The sequence below is a fragment of the Pecten maximus genome, chromosome 17 (assembly GCF_902652985.1).
Source record: "Pecten maximus chromosome 17, xPecMax1.1, whole genome shotgun sequence".
Classification (NCBI taxonomy): domain Eukaryota; kingdom Metazoa; phylum Mollusca; class Bivalvia; order Pectinida; family Pectinidae; genus Pecten; species Pecten maximus.
In genome coordinates, this window is record NC_047031.1 from 17,095,710 (window position 1) to 17,110,044 (window position 14,335).

Below are 14,335 nucleotides of genomic sequence, written 5' to 3' on the forward strand. Positions count from 1 at the left end.
AGTTATTTTCGCGGTGGGTTAATTTGGCGATTTCCATTTGTAAACTATACGTGGGGGTAATTTTCGTGATCGATCCGCCCATTTGTAGTTCGAGATTACGCAAATTGATATCAAGATAATTCGCGATGGGCAAATTTTCGCGATCAAAAGGTCTCCGCGTAACGTAAATTTCCACGTTTACAGTATATATATATTTAAAAAAATGAATAAAATGTGAATAAATGATCTGCCTGAAGTATTCGATCTAAAACATCTTGTTTTATCTGATAACTATGGTTATCAATTGCATTACACACACAAACAAAAGTATTCGATATGACAAGATACTGGAACTTATCTTGAACACCTGGTCTCAAGTGATTTTCATTTTTACTTAATTAATCATAAAATACATTATATTTATCTATTATATAGTGTCATACGTATTCGGTACCACTGTTGCCGACCCAAGTTGGGGACGCGCGGATAATTTCAGAATGCAAGGGCCTTAATCACATGTCTAACATATAGAAATTGATACATTGGATATGATCGTGGGGCTAATGTGTGATGCCCTACAGGTCCATGACTAGAAACACTGACCTTGTACGGTGAAATGTGTTCTAATCCGACACCCAGTGGGGCACATCATACTGGCCAGATTACACAGGATATCGAAAAACACAGGTTGTATTTAACATATTTCGCCAGAGGTTTAATTTCAGTAATATATTGTACAAGGGAAGATATTGAAATGTTTAAGGGTAAAACTGGAGAGCTCTCCTGGTATTTCTTCAAATAAACACAAATTGACATTCCATCCTGCCAATATTTGTACAATAAACCTTGCAGATCACGTGTGTATTTATCAGCCAATCGTGATCCATATCAAAATAATCAAAATGTTTCTGAATTCTGATCTAAAATAAGGTAATTGAACGTAGTTCCGGACATTCTGGTTTTTATATCCGTGTGTTCCGAATGTCCGTCTAATCTGACCTTGAGATAGTGTATCTCTGCTGCATAGGTCACAGAGTTCTACAAACGAAATTTACCGGCTGGCTGAAAAGGGATAACGGTATTTGATGACGTCATTTGTTTACCGCAAGCGATATTAGGTTGACCTTAATGATACCAGCGATAAACAATCAACCCAATATAGACTAATATGTATAATTTGTTGATCCTGCAACAACCAAGTTCATCTTAGGACGAAATTAAATATGGCGGCTGTGAAATTCCTCCTCATTTTTATGGTAAGTTTGATAATATTGTCATCTAGAAAGGATATAAAAGGATTGTCTTTTTGTTTTGTTTTGTAGGGGGTAACTACAATTGAACGAAGTAACAATGACAACAATAGGATTGTTACTGTTCGAGAAGTCTGTTCCATGTTAATGATGACTCGGTCAGTGTCCTGATCTCGCTAGGGCTGTGCCTGTATCATTTAGAGACCAGGATTTTGATCCATCTATATTTTTCTCCAATCAGTCATTTTTGTTTCACCTGGATTTAACGTATATTTCCAAGTCGGGCGTCGTCAGTAAAGCAGAAGACGGATACACTACCGGAACGCCTGGTCTTCATTTCTTACATGAGTATCCGTGTAGTATTGTATTTCTCTTTCAAGTACCAAGAATCACTCATATGTACCCATGTGGTGACCAGGATAACTTCCACAGTTTGTTTGTCGTATGTTTCTAAACACGATCTACTGTACGTGTTATATTCTATAATCTACATCGCTATCTTACCCGGGTACCTTATCAACCTGTGTAGGTATGATATCAGGCGTACTTTAGGCTGGTACCAAAATTATCACTTTCCACAATGTCGCCTTCGTTTAGTGTCATGTAGTACAAAATTAATTTGACGCCTTCGTTTAGTGTCATGTAGTACAAAATTGATTTGACAAAGAGTAATTATATATAATTATAAGAAGAATATACTATTTAATATTTTGAAACAGTACAAAATATCGTACAATTAATGATATCCGATTCTCCAAAATTTTAGTTTCGCATTTTAAATTTGATATTTAAAGTGTTTATCTTTTAGCTTCAAGTATATTCTAGCGTACATGTATTCCGTATCCATAGTTACTGCGTATTTGTCGGTCAGATAAGTGATCATTATCGGACAATGTCATTGATGTGTTTATCATTTGTTGTTGTTAATTACATATTACATATATATCTATGTCATGAATGCTGATATAACCTCTCGAAAATAAAAGTGTAGACAATCTGGAAGAGGCTCAATGTCCTGACGCTGCCGATTGGTCATTTGACTAATGGGTTGAAATGTAAAATGCAGACAATCTGGGAGAGGCTCAATGCCCCGATTGGCCATTAGATTATTAGGTTGAATTGTAAAATGTGGACAATCTGGAAGAGGCCTAATGTCATGACGCTGCTGATTGGCCATTAGACTATTGGGTTGAAATGTAAAATGTAGAGGCCCTCTGTCCTTATGATACCGATTTTCTATTTAACTATTGGGTTGAATTGGGTTCAGTCGTTATTGATGATAGTCTCGTCCCACCAAAAATGTTGTTTATTTCAGTATTATAAATCGGGTTTGGCGTTTTCGCTAATGTCATTTTGGGACGAAAAGGAGGAACAATACATGAACGAGGAGTTGTAAACAAACCCCAAGCGATCGATCTGTTTGTTTGTTTGATTGTTTTTTATTTAGTTCGGGGGGGGGGGGGTGGGGGGTGGGGGAGAGAGGGGTGTAATTGTTTTCGTTTATTTTTTTTGTAATTTATTTGTTTTTTTATTCGTTTATTTTTTTGCATTTTGCATTTTGTTAAATTTGGTCTTATTGTCTTCTGCTCGTTGATAAATACTCCAAAGAACGTCATGCTTCTTCAGGACACCGCGTTGCAGACTGTTTACTTAAACATTTATTCCTTTAGTGATGGACGTGTAAACAGGATATCCTGGCAACGGCTTATATCACTTCTTTTTGTTTTGATGTCGACTCGCTTTGAATGATAGTGGTGTCCACCGTCCATACGTCTGTCTGTCCGATTGTCGATTAAGGTCGCTTCTGAGTGAATATATAAAATTTATCACGAGTAGAGGATATCGAAAATGTGTCTGATTAAATTGTGTTTATTATTTCTTCAGTTCCTATCAGAATGCAATAGAGTGGAGATGAGAGCGGACACACCAATGAGAAGCGTTACCACGGAAGGGAATCCTCTCGGGCACACTGGCGAAGATACAAGGAATGCGGGGATGAAACGGCGGAGAGAAGGTCATGCTTCTGTATTTTTTTACCCACATATAAATGAAGTTGGTTTTCCCCTGGAAATAGTATTCATAATCTCCTTTCTCTTCCTTGAATTTGCAATTATATATTTGAGTCCTTGATATATTTTTTTTCCAAAAGGAAATATTCTCACGTATTCATTCCGCGAAGTTTAACTGTTGTGATTTTTTTCATTTCAATGGAATGCTATACTTTATAATATTGTCATCAGTTTATTCTAAGTATTTAAAGATGAACGCAGTATAACGACTTCATTATTAATGCTGATAAAATAGATGACAATATTGATGACGTCATCACAATGTGTTAAGGTCACACATCTTAAAATGATGATGCAGTCTTATGGTTAGATGGTAATATTTACAAATAATGACGTTCTTTTTCAAAGTATACACAGATATATTTCTCTCAACACATTTGAGGGATATTCAAGTATTTTGTAAAGAAATTTAAAATGGTCATTCTATCTTCCCAACGACGGTTCAAAAGAGTAGGTTAATTCAAAAGTGCTCACAACTTTCCCCTATTCAATCAAGGCATCATTTTCTGCATATAATGTCAATAGCACAATCTGATGACGTCATCAGTTTTGTGACACATTTTTGAAATACGTTACTGGTGCGACTCACGATTTAAAGTTAGAATTTTATTGTTGGCAAATAGTAAATATAATGAAGCACTCGAGTTCAACGCATGTAAAGCTCAATCGACTATTCAGCTTATTGCTGTACCATCAAGAAAATATACGTTTTTAAGTTGTTGTTTTTTTATCAAGAATTGCCAAGCTAAATGCTAAAACTAGCTCATCTCCCCCTACTCTGAAACTTAGAATCCGACATATCCTATGTACCAAAATAATAAAGCTCATTTTATTCATGATTTTAATATTCTAGTGACAGGGGGCCAGTCTAATTGGTAAGGTTGACGGCCGATGGGGCCCGAGAATGGGCCCAGATCATACTTGGAACCACAGGAATATCATATTCATGTGACGTCACGTGTTTATTTATTAGATTGTGGACCAGGTGACCTTCACGGTCCCCGTGCAACTATTGAGAGTCCTTACAATGCTGGGTATTACCATCTTTACTTTCACTGTTGGTGGACCATGCACGTGACACCCAACACGACAGTGAGGCTGGAGTTCGAGCGTTTTGACCTCTACACTGGACATGATTACGTCATTGTGTACGATGGCTCGAGAGATGTTACAGGAAAGTAAATATTGCAGTATAGCGTTCCGTTTGTAAATCGTAATTTCTCTGATCCGTAAAATAAATTATCTTTGACAGAATAACATAAACACGTGCACTGATCTAACGAGCATGTTTATATAAATATTGTTGGTTGTGAGTCGTATATGATTTCTATTTTAGAAATACACAAAGTAGCCAATTAACTTAATTCTGGGGCTAGTCATTATCATGGATTTCCTTTCTGATTTGCGTGTTGTCAGTATAACGTGACCAGATGGGGTACGTATCACGCTGTCGTGTCCAGGTGTGTTATTACAGTGGGATTGCACTATAAGTGTTCGTCAGTGGCCACATAATTCGTGGGCTCCGGCCTTAGGTGACCGTTTTGTTTTAAATACATGTGTATGTAGATGTATGTAATAATAGAAAGAATCCAACCAAGATTCCAGATGTCCACCATTTTGGCCCAGGAATCACTTCCGGGTACTTTTCTGGATGAAATAACTACAGAATTCAGTTTCTGGTCATTGGGTCTCACATTTCCACCTGAGGGGTAAACTTTTCAATAGCGTATAAAGGAAAATCACATTTTTGACTATCATTTGTTGAACATTTATTGAAATGAAATCTAACTTGTTTAGAATTATCAGCGTTGGATGACAGTTGGACGCTTGTTCATTACTGACTTTATTCAAAGGTATAATGTTTTGTAAGTTGCTATACAATCTTCTTGGTGCCATTTGGATCAATCAGGAAAACATTCAGCTTTAAAAATAGAAACGGTATGATGCAATTTCAATAAAATATGTTTTGTATTCGCCAATTATTGTTGTCAGTATAACGTGACCAGCTGGGTACGTATCACGCTGTCGTGTCCGGGTGTGTTATTTCAGTGGGATTGTACTATGAAAGATATAAAATCAAACGAAAAACTATTTGTAAACATGTTCAAGCTTACGTACAATTTCAGAATCACTCTGTTCTAGGCTTACTGGATTTATAAATGTGCCATACTTCGTGGATTCAACTGGTGACACCATGAGAGTTGAATACGTCACAGACATCGCCTTCACAACCAATGGATTTAAGGCTACCCTCCAGGAAATAGACCGAGATCAAGGTCCGTCTCTTAAGTCTATTTCCGGATATTTATATTTTTATTCTAATTTTAGTTGTCAATTCATATCCGAATACTTTTTGTTTTTGTTGTTGTTGTTTTTGTTCTCAAATTCATATCCGAAGACTTTTTTTTTTTTTGTCGTTGTTGTTTTTTCTGTTTTTTTTTTTAATTTTTTTTTTATTATTTCTTTATCATTAAAATTTCCCGTCTATTTATTGCAGAACCCACAACGACCAACAACGTACTACAGACTTCCGGTGAGTTATAAACTAATGATGCATGTCGGGTAATGTGATGTGTTCACTGACGTATTAAATGTCTACCTTTGAGAAATGAGACATTTTATTAGAAACGATGTTGTCATTTGATGGAGCATGACATGTTCCACAGTGACTTGACTAACAGAAATTTGTTGTGAAAGTAAAAATGGAAATATTATATTTTTATGTTATTGATATTGCTTCATTGATCGCTTTCATTCAAAATATCTATACCATGCTGAACTATCGCCTTTAATAAAAACCGTCAGGAAAAAAAACCTTCATTATAGCTTCTGATTGCTGTATCGAGGACAAATTGTTCTGCCATTTCAGGAACATGTTTGCTTATACATGTAATATTCTTTTGTTCACGGATGTGACGCGACAGGTGGCGTTACTGGTCAAGATGAAGTATGCGATTGGTCAATGTAGCGGTAAATGCAAAATGCAGATATGCAGTTAAAAACGAAACAAATTTAAGATTGATTGCAAGCTGAATAAGTGGATGTATCTTTTCAAATGACACATTAATGAAATTATATTCCTGATTCAAATGCAGTCTTATTATCACCAAAAATGATTCAAACTGATATAATTCTGTCATCCATGCTGAAACACATTAGTTCGTTCATTTATTTCACCAACAGTTTTATATCATAACCACCAGCATTAAAACTATGCCGTTTATCTTTTTAAAGATATTTCTTGTTTTATATTAAGAACACCCTGTAACAATCACGAGCTCTGCTGCATCAAGCTATTCCTCAGGTGAGTTTACCATTTGTTTACGTATTCTTCTAGAATTACCACGAATCTTGAATTATATAATAACAAAAACGTAATACTAAATTGATTCTGATTTTGATTTTGATTTAATACAATTTTTTAGAAGGCTAATGCAGCTGTGGAGTCAGTTTTTCAGTATTCGTCATATATTATGGCATCATCAAGATTCATATCTCGAAATAGTATTCATAAAAGGCTTTTAGTTTGTAAAGATATTTATTAATTACACATGTAGATTGAGTAAAGCATAATTGTAAATAATAAAAATAATATCAAGTTATAGTTGCGTGTGAATACAAGAGTGTGCTAATAGCTATCCCATGAGTTGTTAAAACAAAGTTTTAGTAGTTTTAGTTTAAAAAATATTCTAGTAATTCACAAAAAAAACAACCAAAAAAAAAAAAAAAAAAAAAAACACTTTCGTATTCGCTTATTGTTATTGGACTTTGTGTTGAAGAAAAAGAGCGATGTTTTTTTTTTTTTTTTTTTCTTAATTCACAATTTATTAAACTTGATAACTGTTCATACGTTCGTTGAACCCAAAGCAATATCTTTTGCATGAATTTTCTTCTATGCTCAACAAAAGCAGGTAACAATGTCCTAACATAAAAAAATGTTTCATTTTTGTAATAGCTTATTGTCATTGGACCAATATCACCGATAATTATTTGTTAAAGACTCTTACCCTTCCGGAACACCAGGTCATATTATCGTTTTACGTTTTCAAGTGTCTCCATGCTAATCTAGATATTTTGTTCTTATCTTGCCCACCTTGTTTCTTTGATAATTTGTTCTCTGCTGTTTTTCACAATGATTGTTCTTTAGATATATACACGCGTTTTAAACTTGATTACCGTTCATACGTTCGTTGAAATCAAAGCGTTATGTTTTGCATGGATTTTCTTCTATGCTCAACAAAAACAGGTAACCATGTCCTAACATAAAATATTGGTACATATTTGTAGTCGCTTATTGTCATTGGACCCATATCACCGATAATTATTTGTTGAAGACTCTTACCCTTCCGGAACACTAGGTCATGTTATCGTTTTACTTTTTCAACTTTTACTATGTTTGTTTTTCAAGTGTCTCCATGCTAATCTAGATATTTTGTTAATATCTTTCCCATGTTGTATCCATCTTGAATTAGCATTACAACTTTTACTATGTTTGTGTTCTCTGCTGTTTTCACAATGAATTATTTTAGACATATACACGCGCGCCATTAGTACTGGTTGTTACCAAGACGCTTGGGATATCCGCATATATTTGCCTGATCTTTACAAACTCCACAGTGACTTTGATCCGTCTGATATTTACCTTGGCCGGCCTGGTTGTGAGGGATATCGTTCTGGTGATTATCTTATAATTCACCAGCAGTACACAGACTGCCTGACTCACCTGATGGTAAGCATATATAATATAAACAATATATCGACTGTCTGTCTCACTTCATGATCATATTAAATACTGTAAGTCACTTATTTTTTGCATTCTGTTTCCGTTAAAACCTCTCTATTTTCGTCAAATATCAGTTATGACATAATTACAGAAATATGTTGAATGATAGGATACTTACTCTAAATATGAAATAATCCAAGAATCAATACCGAAATTCTTTAGCATTGCAATTTAATCGGGAAACTACCTATTGATTACGGGTAATCTCTAATCCGGTGCTCCACTCTCTATATGAAAATGAGCTGCGGAAAATGTGGCACGCACGCATGCGCAAACTGGTTCGTTGTCAGGAAAGGCGGTCGGTCAAAAAGGCAAAGAAAGGGATCGGGTAAAATCAAAACATTACCTGCGAATTACAGAGCCAACGTGAGACTATCAGACAAAAGATAGGTTAAATGGGAAAAGGCATGATGAATTGGCAATAAAACTTCTCAGCACTTGATAAACAAACCCATGCTTTTTCAGTTTATTATTCGATGTAACCCGGTGCATGGTTGCTTAAAATTCTATTTTTAGATGTTGATTGGAAAATTTACCAATGAATCGTTGGTGAAGCTGAGCAGGTTTGACGGAAATAAAGATAACCCATAGGGGATTATGAGGTTTTATTTGATAAAATAAAGTGAAGCTTTAATACGCGAATAGAGTCAATCGTGAATTAAAATCGTTTGCGATTATTTGTATATTGTACGTGGATAACACATTTAGATGGCGGTCAAACTCTCGGTTACCGATATACAGGTAGCTACAGATTTTATTATTCTTATTATATACTATTCCCGAATTTATATCTATAAATTCATTTCTGGACCAGCGGTCGCGAAAACATGTATTTGCGATTTCACGATTATTGTAAACAAAAAAAAAATCACGTGAAGATCCATAATTAAATCTGGTCATGTGATCACCCGGTTGTTTACCTCCTGAAACAATGGCCGCTCAATACAGGATGAGATAACGACTAGGGCCAGATTTTATTGATCACTGACCGCATTAGAAAGGTGACCGCTTATTTAAGGTTCATTAAAAATAATTTTCCTCGGGCGAACCACATACTGGCTGCATAACAGTAGTGGCCGCTTATTCAAGGTGACCGTTCAAGCAGGTTTGACTGTAAGTCTGAATAATTAAGTTCGCGAAATGAAGTAGTATACCGATAACTTGGATGTCTTTCGTACAATTCTGCTAATGACATGTTTTAATCTATTCCAGACGACCACTGATGTTATGGAATATACTAATATGCTCATCTACGCATACAGGGACCCTAACTACAAATTCATCGTCCGAGATTATCGCTTCAAGATTGACGTACATTGTGACTTGCCTACTCACGAGACGGTATCACAACACTTCATTGAGACGCACAACAAAGTGCGCAAGCGCAGTAATAACCCAAGTGTTTCCGGTTCCGGTCATTATAATATCCACATGTCATTTTACAGGTATACATGTATGTTGAAGCAAAAAGGGCACATAATTTTGAATATTAATGATGTTATTTCCACTGAATTTGTTACACCGTTTGTATATACCAAACTTGTGTAGCTTGGTGCACTCAAAATTTAGTTCAGTGGTAAATTTCATGACGTATCATACTGCAATATTGAATTACCGCACACAAGTGCATATATACTTAGAAAAGGGATTAGCAAAAGTATTATCTAAAATAAATGCTTCCAGTGGGGAATGCGAAGATCCCCGGTAAGCTTGATATATGCTAGTTCAGTATTGTAATTATTTAAGCAAATACTGTAAAAAATGACTATGTCGCTTCCATGTGGATGCAACTAATAACAATAGTAAAAATAATTGTATTGCTCCGTTGCGTTTAGACTCAAGTTTTCGAATATTAGCCAATGGCCCCCTAGACAATATATCATATTTCTATTGTTTGTACATTATATAAAATGTTCAGATATGAGGTAACGAGAATGAACAAATATACTAAGTCAGCGATTTCGACTCTTCTTAGGGACTCTACTTATCGACAGCAAATGACCGGAAGCCCTTTGATGGTTGATATTGGACAGGACGTCTATGTCAGCGTGACCACGCCCCTTTCTGACTTTTACATCAAGATGCGAGTCGAGTCCTGTTTTACACTTCCGCTCCCAGGTGCTGGGGACCATTTAAAATTTTACCTTATTAAAACCGGGTAGGTATTGTTATTTTGACAATATAAGGAAGAATTTGACACAATATTTAAGTTTTTATGTATCTACATCCATACGGTCAATTTGCCTGATATCTACTGACCTTACTCCGGCCATACAGTATGCATCCTAAACAACAATTTCCATAAATATCCCTCTTCATTATTGTCATATAAATTGACATGCATTTTTTGTTATTTTGATCGCAATCTGTTTCGAAATTCACCCCCCCCCCCCCCCCCCTTAAAATATAAAGGATATCAAAATAATTAAAGATACCGAAAGGAAATAAATCCCCACCGTTTGGATTTTTAGTATCATTTTAATTAACTACATACATGTATGTCATAAATTCAATCAGTGGATAATTCCTTCCGATACCGAGAGCAGATGTTAGCACTTAAAAGATTTCTGAATTTCACTGCTTGTACATGTACTACATGTTTGTACTGTAAAGTCGGTAATATCCGCGGGGATTTAATTTCGCTCCAATAGCGTTCTTTAAATATAGCGCGAAATTAAATATCAAGCGAATACTTATTTATACACTGAAATAGAAGTGTTTACTGTTTAGGCATGGTTGCGCGAAATTTAATGCCCGCGAATTTTGTCCAACAGGGACATCCGCAAAACGTTAGCCCGCGAAATTTATCAACTAAACACCGTCATTGTAATTTTTTTTATCTTTATAGATGTAGCAGTGACGTCAACACCCACGTCATACATCAATCGTCTCACGAGACCAGGTTCGTCTTCCGAGACTTTGAATACTCCAATCAGGATGACCTATACTTGTACTGCACTGCTACATTTTGTAACGTAACCGACGATTCGTCAGCGTGTGACCAATCATGTCACAACGTTCAAAGGAGATCTATCCAATCGGCGTCCGACATTCATCTTCAAAAAGCGGACACGTCTGATGTTCTACATTTGTCTAAAGGTACGTAAACAAAAATAAACACCCCAGACTTTTGGTTTATCAAATACCTATTGCCCACCATATTGTGAAATAACACCACGTGACATTGCATCATGCTATTTTTTTTTCTTGAAAGGGTTTAACAAAAGACTCACAGAATATTAACACATTTCAACAAATTTTACAAAAGGTACAGTAGAGCTAGTATTAATTTTACTGCATCATACAACGCACTGTATTGTCCTTCTAAGTCTCGTCAGTGAGCTAGGGAAATCATACAGTTGTTCCGTCATTCTAAGACTCGTCAGTGATGCTAGGGAAATCATACAGTTTTTCCGTCATTCTAAGACTCGTCAGTGATGCTAGAGACATCAGTCAGTTTTTCTGTCATTCTAAGACTCGTCAGTGATGCTAGAGACACCATACAGTTTTTCCGTCATTCTAAGACTCGTCAGTGAGCTAGGGAAATCATACAGTTTTTCCGTCATTCTAAGACTCGTCAGTGATGCTAGAGACATCAGTCAGTTTTTCTGTCATTCTAAGACTCGTCAGTGATGCTAGAGACACCATACAGTTTTTCCGTCATTCTAAGACTCGTCAGTGATGCTAGAGACATCGTACAGCTGTTTCGTCTTTCTAAGACTTGTCAGTGATGCTAGAGACATCGTACAGCTGTTTCGTCTTTCTAAGACTCGCCAGTGATGCTAGAGACATCGTACAGCTGTTTCGTCTTTCTAAGACTGGTCAGTGATGCTAGAGACATCGTACAGCTGTTTCGTCTTTCTAGGACTCGTCAGTGATGCTAGAGACATCGTACAGATGTTTCGTCTTTCTAGGACTCGTCAGTGATGCTAGAGACATCGTACAGCTGTTTCGTCTTTCTAGGACTCGTCAGTGATGCTAGAGACATCGTACAGCTGTTTCGTCTTTCTAGGACTCGTCAGTGACGCTGGGGGCCGGAATTGTTTAGAGCAGGAGGCGACAAAAACGAATTCTAAACAGGCCGAAAGAAATATTGATGGGCAGGTGCAAAAAATCCTAACTTCAATAAATTTCCTAATTTTCATTATTTTATTTCAAATGTGCATACTGTATGTATATTACAAATTATTCTAAATTAAGATTTTCATGTTCCTAACAAATGTTGTATCAATTTATTGTAGATCATTTGCAGCGGGACGTCGATAGATTGGGTGACATCAGAACACCCGGTCATGCGCAATACATCAGTGTCAACGACCATCTGTTTATAGCGGTGATGATCAGTGCGTTAGGAATATCAGTGATTGGGATTTTTGTGGCGATTCGTCGTTATCGGAAGCCTAAAACCAAACCTAATGAGTTAATTTAATTTCTCAGACCGGACCCAAATAATGAACAATTTATTAGGATTATGTATTCATGACACTGTGGTGTTAAAACGTTCAATTGAATGATGATAATTGATTTTTTTACTTGAATTTTCTTTTAAATACTGTAAACGTACAAATTTTAGCGATTTTCGCTCTTGAAGCATTGCGTTAAATCATGATTTCGCTAATTACATTATCAATGTGATTTTCCTACAGAGAATATGAGACTGCGATTATTCTTCATTGTGTTAACTTATAATTTGAAAATGTGCAAAAATTTGAGTGCGGCAATATCAGTAAGTATGAATGCGAAAGGACTTTGGTCAAAAAAATACAAACTTAATTTATTTTACAACAACTGCGAAATAAGTTACATCAGCTTATATAAATCACACTTGTTGGCCCGGATGGAAGCGCGCGAGGGGTCTTATTGTGGGGGAAAACCCAGTACGTCGGGCAGGTGACCTCATACCTTCTCCATTCCGATCGGGGAATCGAACCCCGGCCACTAAGGTGATAGATAAGAGTGTTAAGATTGTGTCACCCGACGACTTTGATACATCACAGCAAAGCACGAGAAATCATAAACAAGCTGGGATATACCAAAGTCGATTCAAAGATAAACCACCATAACAATCAGGAATTGTTGATGATACAGTACAGTGTTGACCAAGGAGAAGACTTCCCTTTCATTACCAATTACCATAACGACAGTACAGATTTATTTATCAACACCTTCCTGTCAGATTTCTTGGTGGTAAGCTTAAATCTCCACAATAATTACCCATAATGCTGCGTCTAAGTTCGTCCGAAATGTCAGTGAATCCGAATACACACATGCATATCACAGTCTTTTGAAATATTCCAATATCTAAAATTTATTTATTGATTACATAGTATACTCATCACGCCTCCTATTCTACCACTTCTGAAGGCCAATTTTTATTTTCTAAATTCCTCTTCAGGTCATGTTTGAATCAGAGGATCCCTGACGAGTCCTTAAGAATGTAACAGCCCTGTGACGCAGTGTTATACTCATCAAAAGGCATATACTGTAAACAACCTAGATTTCGCGAATACTTTATTTCGCGAACTAACTTCTTCAGACATGTTCGCAGATGCATGATTTCGAGAACAGTGATCTAGAAATTACTTTAATATCGAGAATGATGTGCTATTGGAGTCCCGTTTTCCGCAAGACTCCTTTATTGATAACCGATAGCTTGACTGCCATCAAAATGTGTTATTTTCGTACAAATATTCGCGAAGGGTTTGAATTCGCGATTGACTCTAATCGTGTAATAACGCGAAAATAAATTCCACGCGAAATTTAACTGATTTACAGTACTAAATATATTACAAATTTTATTATTTGAAAACGTTACTCACTTGTGTGTTTTACGAATCCTGACCTAAAGACGAAACCGTGATTCTAACTTTAAGTCGATAAAAGAAGGTCAAATTGCGAACAAATATACATTTGGGTTGACATGGAGCCCTTTAAATAAGTTTAATGAGAAATGACCAGACGTTCGCGAAGGTTAAACGTCTTTATCGAAGACACCCGCAAACAAAACTATGTCAAATCAGGGTAAAGTGACGTTCTCTAAAATGAGAACTTTGTTGGTGAAAACCTATCCACATAACACAGGAAACAAGCGATATTGTATTTATATTACTGAAGTCGATCACCACGAGGTTAATATGTAAATGATCAAATTTCATACTGGAGAAGTTTAAAAAACAAAAGTTGTTAACATTATTATCATACTCTACGCTTGCTTTCATTTTTGTGTTAGTCTGTCAAGTTCAAAAGGTCAACAC

General features: G+C 36.1%; 1 protein-coding gene across 2 annotated transcripts; it reads left to right on the forward strand.

The window, feature by feature from the left end:
- Positions 1–1,010: 1,010 nt before the first annotated feature.
- LOC117315811 (deleted in malignant brain tumors 1 protein-like) lies at positions 1,011–12,749 on the forward strand. Of its 2 annotated transcripts, XM_033870209.1 has the most exons (11): positions 1,011–1,235; positions 3,114–3,243; positions 4,272–4,476; positions 5,441–5,574; positions 5,796–5,831; positions 6,555–6,602; positions 7,828–8,027; positions 9,294–9,526; positions 10,057–10,239; positions 10,930–11,180; positions 12,323–12,749. In XM_033870209.1, exons 1-11 carry the CDS (start codon positions 1,203–1,205, stop codon positions 12,508–12,510), a joined length of 1,641 nt encoding a protein of 546 aa, XP_033726100.1. In that variant the 5' UTR covers positions 1,011–1,202; the 3' UTR covers positions 12,511–12,749. The 2 variants fall into 2 exon arrangements, with proteins under 2 accessions (XP_033726100.1, XP_033726099.1); XM_033870208.1 differs by lacking the exon at positions 1,011–1,235 and having other exon boundaries at positions 3,005–3,243.
- Positions 12,750–14,335: the final 1,586 nt, after the last annotated feature.